This window comes from Malaya genurostris, chromosome 2 (assembly GCF_030247185.1).
Source record: "Malaya genurostris strain Urasoe2022 chromosome 2, Malgen_1.1, whole genome shotgun sequence".
NCBI classification, from domain to species: domain Eukaryota; kingdom Metazoa; phylum Arthropoda; class Insecta; order Diptera; family Culicidae; genus Malaya; species Malaya genurostris.
In genome coordinates, this window is record NC_080571.1 from 286,462,322 (window position 1) to 286,485,597 (window position 23,276).

General features: G+C 38.2%; 2 protein-coding genes across 6 annotated transcripts; one reads left to right on the top strand and one right to left on the bottom strand.

Moving 5' to 3' along the window:
• Nucleotides 1-811: 811 nt before the first annotated feature.
• On the bottom strand, nucleotides 812-13,637 carry LOC131430430 (WASH complex subunit 2). 2 transcript variants are annotated; one of them, XM_058595428.1, is made up of 5 exons: nucleotides 13,538-13,637; nucleotides 13,432-13,471; nucleotides 12,804-12,896; nucleotides 1,758-5,631; nucleotides 812-1,690 (listed from the first exon to the last, which is right to left on the bottom strand). In XM_058595428.1, the coding sequence occupies exons 2-5, from the start codon at nucleotides 13,432-13,434 to the stop codon at nucleotides 1,575-1,577; spliced, it is 4,086 nt and encodes a 1,361-aa protein (XP_058451411.1). In that variant the 5' UTR covers nucleotides 13,435-13,471; nucleotides 13,538-13,637; the 3' UTR covers nucleotides 812-1,574. The 2 variants fall into 2 exon arrangements, with proteins under 2 accessions (XP_058451411.1, XP_058451410.1); XM_058595427.1 differs by having other exon boundaries at nucleotides 813-1,690; nucleotides 13,432-13,625.
• A 5,347-nt stretch (nucleotides 13,638-18,984) lies between these two features.
• Nucleotides 18,985-21,931, top strand: LOC131430431 (PRKCA-binding protein). 4 transcript variants are annotated; one of them, XM_058595429.1, is made up of 6 exons: nucleotides 18,985-19,130; nucleotides 19,344-19,481; nucleotides 19,559-19,720; nucleotides 20,178-20,289; nucleotides 20,349-20,710; nucleotides 20,767-21,931. In XM_058595429.1, the coding sequence occupies exons 1-6, from the start codon at nucleotides 19,084-19,086 to the stop codon at nucleotides 21,674-21,676; spliced, it is 1,731 nt and encodes a 576-aa protein (XP_058451412.1). In that variant the 5' UTR covers nucleotides 18,985-19,083; the 3' UTR covers nucleotides 21,677-21,931. The 4 variants fall into 4 exon arrangements, with proteins under 4 accessions (XP_058451412.1, XP_058451413.1, XP_058451414.1 ...); XM_058595430.1 differs by having other exon boundaries at nucleotides 19,365-19,481; XM_058595431.1 differs by having other exon boundaries at nucleotides 19,407-19,481.
• Nucleotides 21,932-23,276: the final 1,345 nt, after the last annotated feature.

Below are 23,276 nucleotides of genomic sequence, written 5' to 3' on the forward strand. Positions count from 1 at the left end.
AAACAGACTCGATCGCAGTGATTACTGCAAGTATTTTTTCAAACACAGTTATTTGCACAGTTCGTATGCAAGCCTGTTTATCTGTTACCTGTGAGGAACTTAAACAGTTCGGTAAATGATGTGACGAACAAAGTACAGTATAGTAAGACTCGTGTAAAACGCGAAAAAAACGCAACGAATCACAATGAACAGCAGAATACGGTGAGAAGAGCGCGGAAGTTCTACAGCCAGATGTTGACAAAACCGCATTCTCATTATGGATGACGAGACGGTACTGCGCATCATAAGTTTGATGTCCTAGAAGACGTTAGATAGCACGAGTCAAAGTGTGCTGAAAAAAACATATGATTTGGCAAGTAATTTGCTCATATGAAAAGCGGAATGGAATGCCTCCAAAAGCGTCTACTTTCACTTTCAAGATCACACAGTGGGCCTACGCTTCTATGGCAGGATTTTGCCTCGTGCCATTATTCGAAAGATGCTAATGAGGCCAGCTTCGTGCCGAACGACTTCAATCCCCCGAACGCACCGGAACTGCAATCAATTGAAAAGTACTGGGACATTATGAAACAGGCGCTTCAGAAACATTCTAAAGAAGTAAAGTCGAAGGGAAGGTGCATAACGGTAAGCCCCTTCGGTGCAAACGGGTAAATAGTATCAACATTACGTCTGCTTAATGGTTGGTGTTGAGTCGCTAGGTCGCGCTAGCAGCTCAACATGAGCTGCTAACGCAATAAACCGAGCGCACAAATTTTAGGGTTTATAATTAATCGTCAAATTACTGTTTATTGTTAGATAAGTAAGATTTGCTTTTATTAAAGAATTAAATAGAAATAATCAATCGAAATGGCTGCAGTCACATTTTTTAACATGCAATAACAAGTGTAAAAATTTCCAAAATTAAATAAAGCATACACTTTTGATGGAATGATAGAGGCGTTTAATTGAAGACAGATAACACTTACGTTAGGCTTTTGATCATAATATTTCTGAATTCGTGATTTAAATTTGCTATAACAAAACTATAGATATTAGTTTCTACATTTATCGTCTGAGTTCTCACCCGAACAGAAATTAGTTGATAAAAGAAACAGCAAAACTAGTTGACTTTTCATTTAATGGATTACAGAAAGCATGTAATTTTTTTATCACCATCATAATGTAAACATTAACTGATCATTCGATTTACGGTAAAATATTTCATTGAAACCATCTGGAGCAAAAAAAACACCATGAAGTTGAAAACTAAACTCGTTAAAAGGACGAAACCTATATAAACAAAAATGCTCTATTGGAATGATAGAAATAAAAATACAAAATCGCGAATTAACATACAGCTATAACTGTGCAAAACCTAATTCGTTTCTAGAACTTCCTCTTTTTATAGAATGATAAATTTTGACTAGATTTTCCGTTTGTTCATTTCTATCGCGTGGTGGCCAGTCGTCGGTTCAACCGACTGACCAACTGAGTAATGAAAAATAGAACCGAACTTCAAACCGTTCGAAATCGGTTATTTCAACAGATTTAACAGATGTACTGCCGTTTAGCTCACCATGCAACTCAGTTATGACTCACGACCCAAGTAAATCCGCTAACGGATCACCACTAACAGACGATAAGGTTTTCGCTCGCGATTTCTCTGCTTTTCTGCTTTCCGTTTGTGATGAAACAGGTTTCGATTGAGCTTCTGAAAAAAAAACAGTGATTTTGTCTACAGATTTATTGGTTGATTGGTTAACTAAATTGTTACTTACTGCTTTTGGAGCCAAAGAGATCCTCGTCGTTTTCCTCTTCGTCACCGAATAAAGTTTTACTAGAATTAATCGGAACCGCTGTCTTCGCTTTAGCAGTCGCCAGAGGAGGTTCCGATTTGGTTAGTGGTTTGCGCTTTGCTCCACTAAAAATATCGTCACTGTCATCATCCTCATCAGACGCGAATATGCTCCTGCTTTGACTGGTTGGTTTCCGATTAGTAACTTTGTTTGTAGAGGCTGAAGTAGCAGTGACTGGTTTGTTCGATTTAGGTATTGAGAACAGACCATCGTCGTCATTATCTGATTCATCAAAGATCGATTGTGAGATTTTATTATTCGAAGGTGCAGGAACTGGACGTGTGACGGCAGGAGAGATTTCTTGGCTTGCTGTAATCACTGGTTTTTCGAAAACAGTATCCTTTCTAGTTTTGCTTAAAGTTTTAAACAAGTCATCATCATCTGATTCGCTTTCGGAGAATAGCTTGGCAGAAGAAGACGGTTTTGGTTTGTCTACAGCTGACACTGATATCTTCTGTGGCTTCGATAGCGATTCGACCTGTGCAGGATCAGGGATTTTCCTTTCAATGTTTTTACTAACATTAACGTCATCGTCATCGACTTTTATATTGGACAACTTTTTGGAAAGCTCATTGGATAGCAAATGATTCACGGTGAGGTGAGCAGCAGTTACTTCTACATGTTGAGTTTTCACTTCGGATCCGACTACCACACGGACCTCCCTATCGGGTGACGACGAATCATCGCGCTGACTTGAATCCAAGCTGTTTTGATAATTCGTTCTCCGGTTTTGTCGAGATGATGGTTTTCGTTTTGCTTGGATTCGAGCTCGACTTTTGTTCAATCCTACTAGCTTCGTTTCACTGTCAACTGCTTCGGTCTGCGTTTTGGGATGTTCATCAGACTTGACTTGACTAATGAAACTTTCTGTACTAGGAACTACGAACACTGAATCGCTCTGCTGCTTCTGAGGTCTACGAGCACCAGGTAATAAAGCATTCACGTCGATGTTAACTTTGGCACTTAGTCTATTTATTTTAGAGTTTTCCCTTGTACTCTCATAGCCCAACTCATTTCGGTTTCTTTCTTCGGTTATGCTAGATATTCCCTTCGGGAGCAATTCGGGGGGATTTACTTCAACATCATCCACTTCGTCTCTACTCGATGACCCTGCTACATCATCCGGCGGAGGCCCATCATCATCCAAAAAGAAATATCGACTGGAATTACCATTGGACGAACTGCTAGGCAGGACAGGAAGCCGAGTACCGAGAAATCCATCTTCAGTGTGATCGACGGCCAGCGCCGATCGAAGCTCTTCGAAATCTTCGTCATCTGGTGGTGGAACATCATCAAACAATCCCACGGAACTAAAGGCTAAGGCACTTTTCGATGGCGTGACATGTTCTATATTTTCACCAAGAGTAGGTTCTGCTAGATTTATATCTGGCATCTCATTAGGGTCTGCAGCCGTTGAGGGTGTGCTATTTTCTTCCAACGGATCTTTTTTGAGATTTGAAATATCAGAATCAAATCCTAGAATGTTATGATTATCTGCCCCGGAATCAACCTGAATTTCATCGTTAGGCATGTCCATTTGATGAGATACAGTTGGTATTGTGTTCGTAGTCAAATAATAATCAATATCATTTGAAACATCAATATGTTTTTGGTTATCTACTACTTTAGCAGGGCTTAGTTCTGAAGAACCAATAACCGGTGGTTCATCTGGAATTGGAGGTTTATCCTTCGCTGGTGTCGTACGAACTTCATCAATAAAATTTCTCACCACTGAACTGTCAACAGTTTTCTGCTGTTGTTGGATCGCTTCAACCTTTCTTGGAAGAGACTCAGGTTCATGCCTGTCTGGATCGATGGCTTTTTTGCTCACAAACAGTGCCTCTTCTTCGTCGTCCTCCTCTGATTCTGAATCAAAAATTGATTTTTTCTTCAGAATTGCTGATCTTATACTTGACGAAACCGGTTCCTTGGTGGCAGTGACATTCTCCGATTCTATCGTTTTTGCATCTGCGTTACTCTTGCTTGGAGCTTTTTCAATTTTGACATCATCATCTTCATCACTATCATCGAACAGATTGACTTTTCGTTTAGGTAGTATGCCCGATGACTTCGTCGATGATTTCTGATTACCTACCACGTTCGTTCGGAATATGTCGAGGTCGTCATCATTATCGTCATCAGCAAAAAGGTTAATCATCTTCTTAGGAGTTGCGACAACCACTGCCTTTTTACTCGCCTCATTTTTCTGTTTAAAATCAACTGGGGTCTTCTGGGGCACAACGTTCTCGGAGACACAATTTTCATCCTCAAAGAGATTAACCTTTTTCGCAGGTACAGTTGTTTCCGAACCTTGTTTCTTTTCAACAGAATCAACTTTCGGCATTGCAGGTAATACCAATTTTCCCCCCGGTAGCAGTTTCCTGTTAGTTGCTTTTGGTTTAAATATTTCATCAAAATCGTCGACTGGTGGTTCATCGTCGAAAAGATCTGTTATCCTACGAACGCCGCGACTTTCCGAGTTTCCGTTAACGGATTTTTTCACCGGTACGAACAGATCTTCTTCCTCGTGAGGATTGTTATTAATTGCATCGAAAACTCTACCGCCATCAGTCTTTTTATCGAAAACATTATTCGGTCGTTTGCTGTTATCTTGTTCGTCATCATCATAATCATCATCATCATCAAATAGGTTGACTTTCCTCTTTGCTGGTTCCGGTTGTTCCGGAGGTTCACTTTCGTAAACACTAGTAGGTGGAACATTGTTATTAAATGTATTATCTTCATCGTCGCTTTCAATGAACAAATTGACTGGTTTCTTTTGTTGAAATCTTCCAGCACTAGTCGTTGGTTTCGGCGTAGTTGATTCATAGTTATTCACCGGTGACGGAGGTTCATCAGAGAACAAGTTCACCGTTTGTCTGGTTGGTCGATTCCCCCTGAAGTAGGACGATTGAACATTCGTTGGTTGCGCCTGTGGTTTATGAACGGGAGTAGCCTCATCTTCATCTGATTCTTCAAACAGATTGTGCACCTTGGATCTGGACGAAACACTGACAGTATCATCTGGTGGCTGGTCGGGAAACAAGAACGGTGGTTTGAGCGAATGGACTGTTGGTAATACCTGAACCTTGTTCGGTTGATTTAGTGACCTCATACCCGGCGGTCTAATCGAACTGGATGTGGAATGAATAGATAAGGCATCATCCCCGGATACACTGTGTTCCATCGATGGAGCTCGTCTTCTTGGATCCGAATGAACTCCCCATACCGAACCCTCAGATTCCGATGGCGTATGATTGCTGTTAGTTTGTGACGGAAACATCGTATCGCTATCGCTGGAATCGGAATACTGTTCCTTGGCTTCAGCTTCCGATTCCTCTTCGGAATCGATCAATCCAGCGTGCCATTTTTCCCTCCACTCCTGCGAACCAATAATGTGCGGCAGGGGTCTTCTGATATACGGATACTTCTGTACTGCTCTTAGTACAGTGTTTCTGGCAGTGGCTTCTTCGTCATCTTCGTCGTCATCGCTATCGCTATCACTAGCCAGCTGGACAGTCACCTTTTCAAAGCATTTGTACATATTCGTGATCGAGTTTTCCACTGTCATCTGGAATATTTCACTGTACGGATGCTTTTCCCCCTTTTCCACTTCTTCCTCCCGTGCAGAATAGAAACTTTCATCGTCGTCTTTAACACGATTTTCCACAAATTTTATCTGCTGTATGCCATTGAAGTTGTTGGATGCATTCGCGAAACGAATGTGACATTCATCCACCTCCAGCAGCAGCTGGTTCAGGTTATCCTTGGTTTGCTGGCACTTGTCTTGAAGGTTCTGAAAGAAAAAAAATCATGATTAGTTTGCATTAATTGTAAATGACAGCGCCTTCTCCTGTTTTTGGATTCTACTCTGAATGTCTTTTTTTCCTCCTCATTTTTATTTATTTATTTGGAACAGGAAAAAGCCTTTTATTTGGAACAGGAGCCCACTGGAGTTAGTTTCTGTCAAATTTGCTCTCCAGCAGGCGTAAAACCTCCTCATCTTTTGCATCAACAGATTACAATCAACCAAATGATACATTTCCTTAAATCTAGTACTTCTATAATAACTAAATCTAATTTATTTATTTATTTATTTACAATCAATCACAATTTGGTCCTAATAATAATTCCTAATAATAGTCAGAAAATTTGTACGTATTCTGCTTCGTGACACATTAAAATCAAACCCAGATGAAACACGGTTGAACGATCTCTGTGAACCAATAATAGAACCATTTGCGCCTCCGACAAAAATCGATGCAATCTTCAATTGAATCGATTCGCTCTCTGTATTAGTTAGTAAGTTAGTATATAAGTTCCTTTTCCCCATTACACAATACAAGTAGGTTTAGAATTTTCCCTACACAAAAATCTCAGAATTGCGGAAGCAAATGATGTCCTCATGGTAACAACCAAATCATATATATATATATATATATATATATATATATATATATATATATATATATATATATATATATATATATATATATATATATATATATATATATATATATATATATATATATATATATATATATATATATATATATATATAATAGGGCTGAAAAGTCACCACTTGTGGCTGAACACCCAATTTAAATCTTAATAATTTAATTTTAACTCATATTCCAATAAATAGTCATAAAAAAAAGAACCATTTGCGCCATAGTTGGTACGTCGTATAGGAAGTCGAAGAAATGCACTGTTGCAGAGAGCTCTGGGTCGCACATTAATATTAACTTCGACAGTCGATCGAATATATCTGCTATTATCAAAGCGCGTGATAATTCTCGTCGCACTTGTAATGTGTCGAGACCCATTAATAACCCGCGACTTTCATAACTAGGCAGTTGATGAGAATCGGTCCAAGGCAGTCGGCGAAGAGCGAAGCGAAGAAATCTGCGCTGTATTCCCTCAATTCTATGAGCACCGTTCAGGTAGCATGGGTTCCAAACTGCCGAGCAATATTCGAGAGTTGAACGAACAAGCAGGCAGTAAAGCGATTTTAGACAGTGTATGTCTGTAAAGTGCTTAGTTATTCTCATTAAGAATCCTAAGCTACGGGAAGCTTTAGCTACAATGTAACTGATGTGATGCTTGAATGTAAGTTGTTCATCGAGATGGACGCCAAGATCCTTAACGCTAGTCGATCTTCCAATCAAGGATCCATCCAGAAAGTGTTCGACATGCAATGGCATTTTTCTCCTCGTGAACGTAATGGTCGAGCACTTGTCTGGATTTACAATCATACGGTTAACTTTACACCAATCTGCGAAGATTACCAATTGCCGCTGGAGAAAGGCTGCGTCTTCTAAGTTACGGATGATGTGATAGATCTTGACATCATCAGCAAACGATAAGCGAGGACCTTCCAAGTCAAAATTGACATCATTGAAATACAGTAAAAATATTAACGGTCCGAGATGAGTTCCCTGTGGTATTCCTAAGATACGACTGCAACCAACGAAGAATGTTCGAACTGAATCCAAGTCTGTCCAATTTAGCAACCGTGATGTCGTGGTTGATTATATCGAAAGCGGAGGAAAGATCTGTATAGACATTGATTCAATCACATAAGACAAAAACGATAGTAAGTTTGTGGTTGTTGAGCGGTTAGGCATGAAACCGTGTTGAGTATCGACGATATATTGCTTGCAGTGATTGAAAATTGGTGTCAGTATAACCTTTTCGAACAGCTTTGGTATAGCGCTCAGGGAATAAGACAATAATATAAGAGACGTTTTCTTTATAACATTACCTGATAAATGAAAGTCGAAAGAATTGAAACATTTGGTAAACATGCGGTACATGCTAGCAATGGGCTCGTTATATTCATAATTAGTTCTAACATAGGGAATCCCAAGAAAAAAATAGGATCGAAGATTACGACGTCGAATGTCTAATTGTAACAATTGCAATAGCTCGAAACAATCTATTCGCGACTGAATTAGGTCTGCCACAAAACATTTAATAAATCGAGACCAATCAATTTGCAGCGGTTTAAAGGCTATGGAAGACATCGGATAGAATTTTGGCGACTAAAATAGATGACGCATTTGTGGTATTAAAACCATTTTGAAATATTAAATATGAAAGTAATCGGCGATCGAAAAAATTAGATCGTTGCGATACAATAAAATTATAAACGGTGCAAGGTGACTTCCTTGAGGAACTCAAGAGGTAACAGCAAATAATAAAGTTGTACAGTCTCCTATTTTCACTATCATTCCGCGACCACTAAGATATGAGTGAAGCCAATTCAGAAATGACCTGGTGAATCCCAGTCTACTTAGCTTTGGGATTGTTATGTGATTCATTTTGTCGAAGCAGCAAAATCGGTGTATATAGAATCTACTTGTAGTCGTGCTTGTAGGGATGTCCGATACCGAATCGATACTTTGATATCACATTAGAGCGATACTGTTAGTATCGATACTTTTTGTCTCGATACTTACACACGGAGAACCCTTCGATCATAAAATTGCGATATCGCAGTTTTTGATTTTTGCGATAGTTGATTTAACTAATTTCTTTTTGAATCAACCAATATGGTTTCTGATTTGCATATATTCAAGTAGTTGAAAAATATGTTGTTTTGAATGCTGTCAAATGCCGGAGACAGTTGAAAGCAAAACAATAATCGCAATGCAAAATCAATAACTTTTTTAGTTGAAATCTATTCGCGTCGCTTCAAAATGTCAATGAAAAAATCGATGGTTAAAGCGTTTGGTGAAATTATGTTTATTCGATTTGAGAATTTTATGATAACAAGTGTTTATCTAACAGTGGTGTTGTGATAAAATTAACCTTGTTTAAGATGAAAAAGATTTGGTGACAAATTAGAAAATGATCATCTCGTAATGTTTCAGGTATGCGCAAAAATTTTATGCTACAAATTCGATCATTGATTTACTTCCAGCAGACTGTTTTACTTCCAGCTGTTTGATACCTATGATGATGTTCATGCATTAGCAATAAAACGCTTTTTGTCATGAATTTAATTTATAAAAGTAACAGGAGCGAAGGGTTTCAAACACACAGAAAGCGCTGCGTTTGAATGTGCGTTTGAATTGCCGTCGCAAAATTCCAATTCCCAGCGGTTGATGCACCCAAGCTCATATAAATTGACTAAAATTATCAGTGCATAACTTTACTTCAACCGTTTGAAGGCATCATCTTTCAACACTCATTTTAGGTAAATTTAATAAAAAATATCTAAAACAAATAAAACCGATTTATTTTTCAACTAACAGAATTTTGTTTCAATAACAACACCAGTTATTTCAACTAAAATATTTGTTGAAATTGAAAGGTATGTGTCCTCACTAATTGACAGCATTTTTTTTTCAAACAGTTAAATTAGTTGTTTCAACCATCGTTTCTGCTAATCGAAAAACAAAAATGACAGTTTAGTTAAAACAACAATCGATTAGTTGTACCAAATTTTAACCAATCGAATTCAGAAAATCAACTAATATTCTGGTTGAAATGGGATCGCGGGTGGTTCCGTGCAGTATTACAACGGATTAAGCATTTTTTTGTTTCAATTATAGAGGTTTTAACCTTATGGTCATTCACCCCTTCGGGCCAGAAAAATTTTCTAAGCCTATGTGTGGGGTAGGGAATCGAAGCCAGGTGGGCTGCGTGCCATCGACTAACCCATCATGCTATATCCGTCCCCAATGGAACACTTTTTTTTCTTCGGCTTCGACGAAATGCCAATCTCAGTGGCGTCTCGTGACAAAATTTACGGGTTGTGCACTGCTTATATCGTACGATATCAGAACCATTACGACGTTGAAACTGAGACAGCAATTTGTTTTCAACTGCCATAAGTATAAGCCTAAAGCCTCTCCTGAATGTGTGCATACAAGTTCTCACAGAGCTCATTCGATCAGTTGTGCAGTGCACGAGGTGCACATGAGGACGAGACGCCACTGGCCAATCTCGTGCATGGATTGGTATGACGTGGACTAGCCGTCGTTGAAATTTTATTTTATTTCGAAATTAATGCTGCGCAAGTATCAATTGATACTTACAGGTATCAATAATATATTGCCTTTTGATACCTTGTATCGATACCCAGAATTTCGGTATCGCGATACCCTAAGTATCGATACTTTGCCTTACGAGTACCATCCCTACGTGCTTGTAAAAAACGTATGATGAAGGAAGTATAGGTAACTAAATTTGTGGAAGTTGAACGTTTTGGCATGAATCCATGCTGAGTATCAGATATGTAGTCAGAGTAACTATGTGTTATAAAATCCAGAATTATAACTTCAAACAGCTTCGATACAGAGCTCAAAGCAGCAATTCCACGGTTGTTGGATACTATACCCATTTCGGGAGGGGACAGTTGACTTTACCAGTTCCGGAAGAACCGAAAAAAGCGGTCAAAAACGTCGGAAAGAAACTCATACCGATTTCTCAGATATTATTTGGCCTATTTCACGAACTTATGTTCAAATTAAAGTTTTTATTATCCCGTAAGATAAATATCGAGATCATCAGATCCGTCGAGATCCAACTTCCAGGTCCGGAAATACTGGGTAATGAGTGTTGAAAATCTTCTCCACTTGGTTCAAAACTGTTTCAATTTAAATGCCTTGTTAGTCGATTTTTATACAAACTTGGCTTCACCTGTTCTCGGATCCGGAAATAGCGGCCAAAAATTCCAAAACAGAACGCATAGAATTTTCACAAATGATAGAAAGAATTCGAATGAAAGGTTTCATCCGAATCCGGCTTCTGGTTCCAGAAATATAGAGTTTTGAGTGCTCAAAATCTCAAACAATTATACACGTTTATGTTTCGTCATTAACTTTTATTGTAGTTTAAGAAGTGTTCGTCTTTTTTCGCATAATCGAAAGGTTGATGAGGACACAGCGATTCTCGTAACGTGACAATTGAAGCTCACGTTTTCAACAGACAAAACTTTTCCAACTGGAAGTGTCATTATTGAGTATTCAAATAGAATTGGTGACTGTGCTCGAGATCAGGTTATTGTATTACATTTCTTTACATTCAATATTATGCTATTTCTGTCCCACATACCCAAGACATTTTATATACCCATTTATAGAGCAGAGCAATCTACAAGACTTTTGATGATGCGACAGATTTTTAAAGATGGGCCCTTACTCCGATTCGTGGAGAACGGGAAGTATCTTATATAACAAACTTACTTTGGCTATACTGGTTTTGGTTTCAGGTTACGGAAGTAGTGGTCAAAAATTCCAAAACGAAAATAACATAAATTTCCCAGAGATGGTTTGACATAATAGTTCGAAGAAGCCAAATCAGGAAAACAAGATAGATGGATAAGTAATTGAAACATTAAACCGTTGATTTTAACCATGGTAGCGATGATCATATGCTTCAGGTAAGGTCATTTCACGGCATTTACGTTCTTCAATCGCTCCGTTAATGCCTGACATTACTTGCATTTCTGCTTTCAAGCAGTCCTCCAAAAGATGGTATACTGGTAGATGGCAATCCCAGAAAACCGATATCATTATCTTTCCGACCCATTAGGCCTCCTTCGAGACACTTGTGTCGCTTTGAAGCACTTGTGCCGACTTTAGTCTATTGTAGTGTAGTCATTCTATTCTTTAACATATAATAATGGATTCAGCCTAACATGTATTCGAAGTGCGCTTGCGTTCGACTTTCTAGTTCTAAATAAGTATCTGCGGGATATCTTTCTCATATGCAGAACCTAGAGCAACTATGACATACTCGCGCACTTTTCTATCCAGTACAATTTTTCATTTGTCCCTGTTGTAACCTCCATTCTATGCAGTTTTGATTTGATTTCTTCAAACAATTTTTTCACGGTGTAATTTGCAGGATTAACAGCCTCAAAATATTCATCATACAATTTGGTTTCTGATTCTGATTTCGGGAGGGGCCAGGGCCGTTAGAATGGGGAAACACAATCACATATAACAAAAAGTTTTAGTAATTCCTGGTAACAGCTCTGCTGAAATAGCAATTTGTACCACTCGATGTCGGAAGGCATAAAATCGAAATTTTGTCCACTGAAGAAAACATTTGCTAGAACCGCCTTCTCGTAAATTTTAGATTAAACAAGGTAAAAATTTATCAATTCGGTCAGCTCGTCCAATTGCTGAAACGATCGCCCATCCTTAATTTTTTGAAGTTTCACAAGCTTCAAAAAATTTCAAAGAACTTTTTTTTCGAACAAATTATTCACAAATGTGAACTTATTTTTCTTGAAATTCGCGTGACCGTAACAACCCTGCAACTAAAAAAATTCTGAACAAACCGTTGGTTTTAAACCAGTTTCGAACCTAGTTTTAACGTCATTGAACTGAAAATGGAGTTAGTTGCGAACCTGATTTTTATATCGGGTTTGCTCACACTCCGGTTGCTAAATGTGAACACAACATAGTTTCGTGAAAAGTTTTTTTTTTTGATGAAACTACTTTGGGTCGGTTTCAGCTTTTTCAAACGAAAATAACTTCAAAAGTTGAATAATACAGTCGTGTTCTTCGATTAAGGCAGTTTGAAAAATTGAGGATTTCGAAATCTTGGAAAGAATTTTAAATGACGAAGCACATTATTTTCGACTCATTGATCAACTATTGACAGTTTTGAGCTTACTACATACAAAAAATGAGCCAATGCCTTCCGGTCCTATACTGGCTGCACGGACCACTTAAAGAATCACTGAGAAAGATGTACATGCACATGTGTTCACATTTTTTCATCACACTGTAATTCTGCAAACTGATGCCGGATCCATTCAAAATTTAGAAGCTTGCCAAATGTTTTTTTTTTTTTTCATTTGAATCTGTAACGTTCAGTTAGGTCTTTTCCAAGAATTCGTGTGCATATTATATGTCACATACGCAAACATACATTTTGTTAACGCAAACCATCCAAAGTCAAAAAAAGGCAAGAAATTTCGAATTAATAATTCCAAATATCACTTGCCTTCGATATTTGCTTCATATACTGCAGCAGCTGCCCATCCGACTCCAGCGACCATTGAGGAATACGCTTTCGCAACTCATCCGGTGTTAGCGCCTGAAAAAGGAGTAAACAAAACACATCATTAGAAAACTCATGAACAAATTTGCTACTCTAACAAACTGAATATCCGTGTAAGATATCAGTTTACTTATACGCCAGTGAAAAAGAAACAATGTAATGTTCGATGAGAAGATAACAATCCAGATAAATTACCAAATTCAATTGCTTGTGAAAGTTCAATTATAATAGAAAGATTTCCGCATTGGTGAATATGTTCGATACGCTTCGTGCATGCATCTTTTGGGCAGTTTAATTTACTTCTTAGCATTCTCGTATGCAGTTGATGCAGTGGTACCTCCCCTTTCGATTGAATAACAAACCAAACACAAATATAAATCAGCGCACTGAATAAATTAATCAGAGAAACTAACCATTCAAATAGGTTTTCAGCTACTAACACGAAAAGAATCTTATTCTTGTTAAGATACAGCCTCGATTCATATTTCGAAGAATTCAACGCAAAGTAATCCTTATCAGTGCAGTTGATTCTTTCAAGATATAAAATAACGCATTTCTATCAGATAGTTACCATTATATAGCACTGCTGCACAAATTGATCCTAGGAGAAACTGTATAAAAAGGAAATTTTATACTAAAACTCGATGATGAATTGACATTTTCTGCAGTTTATTTACTTTTAACTATACTTTCACTACTGAATCACAACAAGTATCTGATTGATTGCCAGCGGAATTCGCGTAACCAACCTATATGTAAGATTGACATAGATCAGAAAAAGTTAGAGGATAATAACCATAACACTATCGCATTCACACATACACTGTGACCAATGTCAAAATTTTACATAGAATGCAGTGTTGCCAACTCAACAAATGATTATTTTCTTTATGAATTCGTAACATTTTACACTTTTTCGTGTAAATCGTTTTGTTACGCTAGAACCCACATTATCGAAATGACGGAATGAGCAATGAATTCTTACTCGACTGCATGATTTTTTAGTGCTCGATCGGTTCAGTGCTAGAATTTTCGCCTGAGTTAGCTGCTCGATCAACCTGATTGACAGTGACATTATAAATGTCATTGAATATTCGCTCATTTTATGAATGTGTTAGTGTGAAATTTAAGCGACTTAAGCCATTTCACTACACTCCAGCTAGAGGAATGGATGATGCTGACTAAGGTAGGCCGTTTTATTAATTTCCAGCAAATTTCAATAGTTTATGTTGGGATTCTAAGAAGAACTGGTTATTTACTAGTTCTGTATATCCGAAAAACATGAAGATTTAAATTTGTATATTCAGTTATATAATGTTTTCGTTCCAAAATAAACTGAAAATCAGCACGAAAACGTGCAAAATCAGGAAAGAAGAAGAAGAAGAAGACGAATTGACAATTCAGTCCGCATCTTCTCACTCAATTCCGAATGATTTCCGAATCAACCGGTTGTAGGAGAACCGGTTCATTCGGAATCGGTTGTTGCACTGGAGTTGGAATTGATTCGGAATCCATTATGATTTCCACATGAAATTCCGAATGAAAATTTCTCGCCGATTCGGAATTGATTCGGAATTGATTCGGAATCCATTCGGATCTGATAATGTGGGAATTGTTTGATGAAAATAAACCAAAACTGAATCCTGTTTGGTCTTTGGATATTTTGCAGTTCAACAAGGAAACAATTAGTTGCTTTGATATACAGTTACTCACAAAATTGATCGTACACACGAAAAAATATCACATTTTCACATTTTGCTGTTCAATTAGTAAGTTTAAAGTAACAAAATATATGTAATTTCAATGTTATATATTTCATGAATTGGATTAATATACACATTTTATTTGAATATTAAGATTTTTTTCCATTTGGTGGTTCGATTGCAACAAGAAACGCCTTAGTTCTATCTCACAAAATTGATCGTACACTTATTATGAAAATCTGCATTATTAAGTGTAGCTGGTGAATGCGGATTTAAATATCAAATTTAGTATTTAGCGTTGATTACGGCTTACAAACGACGGGAAATTGGGTCAACTAGTTCTTTGCGCAAGATGCTCGCATGTTTTCCCATACTTATTTTATTTTCTGTTTCAGCGTGTTTTTGTGTGATGTGTTAGTATCCTTGAACCGCCGATTAATTTTATCCCATGGGTTTTCGATGGGATTCATGTCTGGTGACTGTGGTGGTGTTTTCAATTGCTTAGGAACGTTATGTAACAGCTAATTCCGAACAACATGTGCGGTGTGATTTGGATCATTGTCCTGTTGGAAACAATATCCTGATAAAGCAAAGTCTTGGCATTACATTCCTTTTGTGGAATTTGGCCTTTCTGTTTCAACAGACTTCGCAGCCGATTCTTAGTGTACAGAATCATTGCATGGCTAGTATTATGGATCCTACTGACACTAAGAATCCTTCCAGGTCGGGGCTCGAACATACGACAAGACCAGCGTCCTATGCATTGAACCGTCAACCCGGGACAATATCCTGATGATACTCCTAATTTTTGTGCACTTGGTTTTAGGTTACGTTCTAGGATATCCATATATAGCATTTTGTCTATATTGCGGTCGATAAACTCGAGTGTTCCTGTGCCTGACAGCTGCCATACAACCCCACAACATAACACAGCCACCACCATGTTTCGCTGTTGGTCTGAAATTTGTATATTTGAGCTCTGTATTCGGCTCTCTCCAAACAATTTGTCTGTCATCATATCCAAAGCAATTTATTTCTGTGTCATCAGTGAATATTACCTGATTTCAAAACTCCAGCGGTTTGTTTACGTGGGTTTTGGTGAACTCAAGCCGCTATTTCTGATTTACTGCTGATATGAATGGGTTTTTACGGGCAACATGACCATGCAGATTAGATTTCCGGAAAACGCGACGAATCCTTTTAAAAGTCATATAAACTATATATGTTGCAACAATAAAGTTAATTTAAAATGCTAGCTGATTTTTTCCTAATAATAGAATTGTTGACCTCTTTATCATAATGACGTTCGAATGTCAATATACTTTTGACAATAGATTTTGACATAGCAGTGCTTTTTAATTGAATCATGTTCTAACTAACGAATACCCAATTAATGAACACTCCAACTAACTAATCTGTTAACTTATGAATAAAATAAAATTAAGTCTGTAGTGATGGCGTTTCACCAGAGTGATACACGCTGGAATAAGATTCTTGTCTACACAGGGGATGCAACCCACATTATCAGATCCGAATGGATTCCGAATCAATTCCGAATCGGCGAGAAATTTTCATTCGGAATTTCATGTGGAAATCATAATGGATTCCGAATCAATTCCAACTCCAGTGCAACAACCGATTCCGAATGAACCGGTTCTCCTACAACCGGTTGATTCGGAAATCATTCGGAATTGAGTGAGAAGATGCGGACTGAATTGTCAATTCGTCTTCTTCTTCTTCTTCTTTCCTGATTTTGCACGTTTTCGTGCTGATTTTCAGTTTATTTTTGAACGAAAACATTATATAACTGAATATACAAATTTAAATCTTCATGTTTTTCGGATATACAGAACTAGTAAATAACCAGTTCTTCTTAGAATCCCAACATAAACTATTGAAATTTGCTGGAAATTAACAAAACGGCCTACCTTAGTCAGCATCATCCATTCCTCTAGCTGGAGTGTAGTGAAATGGCTTAAGTCGCTTAAATTTCACACTATCACATTCATAAAATGAGCGAATATTCAATGACATTTATAATGTCACTGTCAATCAGGTTGATCGAGCAGCTAACTCAGGCGAAAATTCTAGCACTGAACCGATCGAGCACTAAAAAATCATGCAGTCGAGTAAGAATTCATTGCTCATTCCGTCATTTCGATAATGTGGGAAGAAGCGACCATCACACAAAAAGGAAAGCGCACTTCTTCTCAACATCGAATGGACAGAATTTGAGTGTGTGCTTCTGGTTAAAGCAGCTGGCGCGAGTGAAACACATTCTCTTCGCATGATTCGCTCTCACGCGCTCTCGCCTAAATACACCCAAGTGACCACTGGTGCTTGCTAGTGAGCGAACACTTCTGTAAATTAATTTTTAAATTAATAGAAGGTAACGATGGCCTTGCTATGACATTTTTTTTTTTTCGTAGCAAGGAAAAATTAAATTTTAACGATAAATTGCGCTTTTGCTGAATATGCGTGCCCCACTCGTCTCTTATGCAAACCGTACACCAAAGTCCTCATCAGCGTGCACACTTCGGAGAAAATGTCTTCAACCACCTCAGAGAATTTCAGAGCTCTGCTCTAGCAATTCGGTGTGATCCAGTGCTAGAGTTGAAAGAAAATAAACACTTGATCTCGTGATGCGTGCACACTTTATATAACAATGGTGCAAGATACGTACTTAATGCTGCAAAAATGCCACTTTGTTGAATTTTTCTTCTTCACTTTATCAGCAAACACACGAGTAGCAACCTCTAGAGCTACGTACCAAAAAGTTGTGAACACTTACACATGGATCAATAAGTCCCGAGACTTACAATGGAAACAACATTTTTTTTGCAATTTTTTTTTTATTCACCAACATAATCACCTTTTAGGGTGATACAATGGTTCCAACGTTTTTCCAATTTTTCAATACCATGTTTATAAAAAAATTTATCTTTCGCTTCAAAATAAGCTTCAGTTTCAGCGATGACCTCCTCATTTAAGCTCAATCTTTTTCCCTGGAGCATTTTTTAAGATCAGCAAAGAGCCAGTAGTCACTGGGGGCTAAATCGGGCTAGTATGGGGGGTGGAGAAGCAGATCAAAGCCCAATTTGTTCAATTTCGCCATTGTTTTCATCGACTTGTGGCAGGGTGCATTGTCTTGATGAAAAAGGTTTTTTTTCTCTGCATGTGCGCTCGTTTTTTTTTTGCGATTTCCTCCTTCAAACGCACCAGTAAGTCAATATAATAATCACTGTTGATCAATTTACCTTTTTCGAGGTAGTCAATGAAAATCACGCCAGGCGTATCCCAAAAACTGACGCCATGACTTTGCCAGCTGACTGCTGCGTTTTCGGACGCTTCGGACGGCTTTCGCCAGCTGTGCGCCACTCAGATGACTGCCGCTTCGACTCTGGAGTGTAGTGATGTATCCATGTTTCGTCCATGGTCACGTAACGACGCAAGAAATCTATTTTGTAATAGCGATAAACTGCTTTCTGAATCATCGACTCGTTGCTGTATAGTAAATACACTTCCATATGATATCTGTGCCATCTCAGCAATCTCACGGAGCTTCACTTTACGATCTTCCATTATAATTTTTGTCACTTCACTCACATTTTCCGGTGTAACGGCTTCCACAGGTCTACCCGAGCGTTCCGCGTCATTTGTGTCGGTACGACCACGTTTAAACTCGGCGAACCACCGACAAATCGTTGCTTTTGATGGACAAGAGTCCGGATAACATTTTTCAATCCATTGTTTCGCTTGCACGGTGTTTTTACCCATTAAAAACAATGTTTTATCAAAACACGAAACTCGGTTTTTTTCCCATTTTTTAAACATACTACAAAACGACTTTACTCCAACCTCGATAACTCAGCTGTTTCTGGTCGGATCGACTTAAAATTTTGACCCGTTTCAAGCAAAGGTTAGTACTCTAGAAAGACGTGGTTACTGGTTTACTACGAGCGCCATCTCTGCTTTAGTCTCGGGACTTATTGATCCATGTGTTACAGTTTGTAGCATGTTAGAAAGTTATTGTGTAGTAAAGTCTCTGCTTTTGACAGGAACGTGATCCACATGTAGCATTTAATACCGAAATTCAAGCTTGCTACTGTTGTTTTCGTTTGATGCCAAACTTAACCCAGTTTCCACTCGATCTGCTGTCAAACCGTTTGTTTGAAGCCAGTTTCGAACCTGGTTTTTATATCAGGTTTTCTCACTCTCCCGTTGCTAAGTCAACCACAATTTCGTGTTTGTTTGATGAAACTACCCTGGGTCAGTTTCAGTTTTCTCAAGCGAAAACGACTTATGTTTTATTCATACGACCCATTGTCAACGATACGTTACGTAGGTTACATTTTTTAATGGCTGCGTTCTATATAAATTAGGATTACGTTATGTTCAAAAAATACTCCAGAAATGTTTACAAGTCAGTCATTAGAATAACAGCTGGTAGCAAAATCAATCAATTTTAATTTTATTTTGAACATTGTTCAAGAATTTATTACAAAAAAAATCGAGTAACGATGTTGCAAGAGTATGAAGATGATTATTTTCTCGAAGAAGATAAAATGTAAGTATTTCATTGCCTACTGCTTGTGAGCAATGTTGTTATTAATCTCTTCGGCAATGTTCTGATTTCGAGATATTTTTTTATCGATCAAAAAGCTTATATATTTTATATTCATTTATTTTGCAATCTATCTCGCATCTATTAAAATTGGATTTGCATTTTTTGTTCTGGTATTTATCATGCATGTCATTTTATTGAAAAATGATCCACGAGTGTAAAAATTGCATTAAATAGAGGGACCAATAAGCCCAACAATATGTTTTCCGTCCACTCCAGCCAAACCGAAAGTGAAACCTCATTACTTCTTCATGTAGATCAAGAATCGATTTTAGATAGCAGTACACCCGAAGAGTGAGTAGGACTGTAACTAATTGGAAGTTTCTAAAGAAAGGGCTAACGTTACAATATATCTCTTTTAAACGCATTAGGCCCAACGAAGTAAAATCCGATAGCAACGGTATGGGTAAGGTCAAGGACGAAATTGCCTTCGTTTCGAACGACGACCTGCCAGACCCGGTACTATATGCCGACGGTTGTGTTGACGATACGAAAATTATTATGCTTTGTCAGAAACAGGAAATGGAAAGGCTGTAAGTGTGAAACAATAGAATTCGATCAGCAGTAGATGCTTGGTTTATCGATTTAAAAAAAACGTGTTACGCCTAGGGCTCCCGTGTACACTCCGATAGTACTTTATTGAATGGCTTCTCATTCAAATCCTCTCATGTTAAGAAAACCTGCGTATGCTAATTTTGTATACAGCTTCGAATTTACGTTACAAGAGAAACATTCTTTTGTTTTCTTCATATCGGATAAAATGAAAATTGATTAGTGTTGGAGCACTTTTATAAAATTAGCTACATGTTTCCGCTTGGTTTTAGCTTTAGAAGAAAATTTACTACTACTTCTTGTATGTGTTTTGTGTATTTTATCCCTAAGCTATGTGATTCCTTGTTTTTGCACTGAACTTTAGTTCGTTGTTTATGTTGTAGTATGAATTTCAAACTAAAAACATAAATATGACTACAAACTAACAATTCAATGTAGGGGTATGACGGTCAGTTCCGGGACGGTCGTTATCAAGAAAGATACTACTAATCTTATAGGCATAAGCATTGGTGGAGGAGCTCCTCTTTGTCCCTGTCTCTACATAGTTCAGGTTTGCTAGAACTCCATCTTTACTGAAAATGATAAACAAAAATCTTGGTTTTCCATTAGGTTTTCGATGGAACACCGGCAGCACGCGAAGGCACACTGCAGAGTGGAGATGAACTGCTGGGTGTGAATGGTGTGTCGGCGAAGGGCAAGACCAAAGTTGAGGTGGCAAAGATGATACAAGCTGCCACCGACGAAGTTACCATTCACTACAATAAACTTCACGCTGATCCTACCCAGGGCGAAACGTTGGACATTGTGCTGAAGAAAATGAAGCATCGGTTAGTGGAGAAAATGTCCAGTGGCACTGCCGATACGCTGGGACTGTCTCGAGCAATTCTGTGTAACGATTCATTGGTGAAGCGATTACAGGAACTGGAGAAAACCGAAGCTATGTACAAGGGACTCGTAGAGCATGCGAAGCGGTTTGTTGAACGAACGTAAAGAATTTGCAGACAATCTCAATAATATCTTATTGTAGGATGCTGAAAGCTCATTTTGACGTTCTTCAAACGTATCAATCGTTTGGTAATATTTTTGCCGCCATCAGTGTTCGCGAACCACAACCGAGAGCTTCGGAAGCTTTCCGTGTTTTTGGAGAGTTGCATCGAAACATGGAAAAAGACGGTATCAAAATGATCAAGAGTTTGAAACCCATTTTAGCGGACATGGGCACGTATCTGCACAAAGCAATACCCGATACTAAGCTGACGGTGAAACGATATGCTGATGCGAAATTTACTTATTTATCGTATTGCCTGAAAATCAAAGAAATGGACGATGAAGAGCACGGCTATGCTGCCATCCAAGAACCATTGTATCGCGTTGAAACTGGAAATTACGAATATCGACTCATACTTCGGTGCCGTCAGGAGGCCCGGGTAAAATTTGCTAAACTGCGAAGCGATGTTTTAGAGAAAATGGAACTATTAGAATGTAAGCACGCACGTGATTTAGCTTCCCAATTGAGAAAGTTCATACAGGGATTGTCCACTTTGTCGAACGAAACCGTCGAAAAATTGGAATCCATTCCGAATCTATTCCCTATCGAAGTTGATTTGAAACCAAGTGCATTCCAGTACAAGTCAGCCGTTCGATTTCCACCGGAAGAGGACGTGGATGAGGAAATCCAGCAAGCCGAGGAAGCCGTTGAGAGACCTGCCGTCAAAGCTTCCAGTGAGAATAGGTCTTCCATTTATGGCGGTGGAGCTTCCATCGATCAATTGCTGGCGGGATTCGAAGAGATCGACTTGAACAAAAGCAGCAGTACCAGTGAGAGTAATGATCTTCTAGTTGAGCTGGGTTTGGCGGACATTGATCTTTCGGTAGGGAAGCAATCCAGTCTGATGGATAATTTATTGATACCGGACATGAATGATTTCACAAAGTAATTTTTTCGTCATTGACGGAAAATAAAATAACTATATATGGTATAAAACTTAATTGTTTGATGGTCCGCTTAGTCGTTAGTCGACTAGGACTGCGTCAGCTTGTCGCCACCGAGACTTTTCGACGTCGTTTTTGGGGCTGCGCCATATCACGGCTATGTTTTAAGCTCTTTGGTTTCAATTTTATGCGACATTATGCCAAATGGCCCGCCCTCTTTTGATTTAATATATCAAAAGTCAATCTGCATGTAACTAGAACTTCGCGGTATTATTTATTCCGAAAGAAAAACACCTGAAACGGGTAATGGTTTAAATAAGCGGTTCCCAAACTTTTTTGGTCGAATGCCCATTTCGGATACATTATCCCCTCCCATTGGTTGGTGGGTATTGCAAACATACAATCAATTAGTGTTACAATTTGATAAAGATATTCGTTACAGCTTTTAGCTTCATAATTGAAATAAATGAATAAGATATGGAACGACTTGAATAAGATGTTGATTGCATCACGCTCCAACATCCGGGGTTGGAGAGGCCGGCTGAGCTTTTTTTATGTTTTGTTTTCATACTACCGGCCCTTATTAACTGGTGTGAAGTGGAAATTAAGTGGAGTGAATGTATCCCAATTGGATTTCACACGATAACAACAAATGAACCGCAAATTGAGTCCATATTTGACGTTTATTGGTGGTTTGTGTACTATGGAATACTGTGGAATGAGATAGAATATTGTAGAATAGAACGGAATAATAATGACTTAACCAATGGACAAACCACTGATAGCTGTCAAACGATGTTCATCCAGTTTGTATTGTGAGGATGTATCGTTTGGGACCTGATGGGTGAGATGATGTGTGAGTGAAATGTAAGAGTAAGTGCATGCAAGAACGGTAATAAAGGCCACCGTTTCAGCTCAGGACTAACGATCGACCAATAGAAGAGATAGAAATTTGTTATAGTGAGATCTGTGATCTCTGTTTGATAGATTAACTTCAAGAGTAACATGAAATTTGGAGCATTTTGCTTCACTAAAACAGCACTGTTGAACCATTTCCGAACTACTTTTATGCGCCATTGCTTCTTAGAGACGAGGCAAAGATTTTGTATTCGATTTTATCACAATTCATTTATTGAAATTCGAGTAATCGGTAAAATAACGTGGTGACTCTAATGAGATGACTATTGACACAATAATTTTAGTTAGAATCTATTAGAATAGAAATAGTAACTCAATGTTATGATGCTTATACCGTTCCCTTGGGTGCGTTGTATCAAATTGGTCGTGATACATTTCGATTGTGAGTCAGTGGACACCAGATGTTTAAAAGTGCCTGAGCGGATGGTCAAGAATCAACCGAAGATAACGAAATGGGAACATGCTGTAGTAATAATAATAAAACCCAAGTGTTAATATCATTTTTGTGTGTGTTTACCGGTCGGGCAGCTGAATAGCGCAGATTCTAAACCGGGCCCATTTATATATATCCGCACACTAAGATTCGATAGTTTACGGTAGATGTTCGACAATTCAGCAATAACCGAACGATCGGTAATCAATTCAATTACCGAACGATCAGCTGTTGAAAATTCGGTGAAAAATTAC

What these genes read in the sequence shown, in the direction of transcription:
- LOC131430430 (XM_058595428.1), bottom strand. An exon ending in ATATGAAGCAAATATCGAAG is followed by an intron (nt 5,632 to 12,803) that starts GCAAGTGATATT and finishes TTTTTCTTTCAG; the next exon opens with AACCTTCAAGACAAGTGCCA. An exon ending in TCTCTTTGGCTCCAAAAGCA is followed by an intron (nt 1,691 to 1,757) that starts GTAAGTAACAAT and finishes TTTTTTTTTCAG; the next exon opens with AAGCTCAATCGAAACCTGTT.
- LOC131430431 (XM_058595429.1), top strand. Translation starts at nt 19,084, where the DNA reads ATGTTGCAAGAGTATGAAGATGATTATTTTCTCGAAGAAGATAAAAT. An exon ending in GATAGCAGTACACCCGAAGA is followed by an intron (nt 19,482 to 19,558) that starts GTGAGTAGGACT and finishes TAAACGCATTAG; the next exon opens with GCCCAACGAAGTAAAATCCG. An exon ending in CTCGTAGAGCATGCGAAGCG is followed by an intron (nt 20,711 to 20,766) that starts GTTTGTTGAACG and finishes ATCTTATTGTAG; the next exon opens with GATGCTGAAAGCTCATTTTG.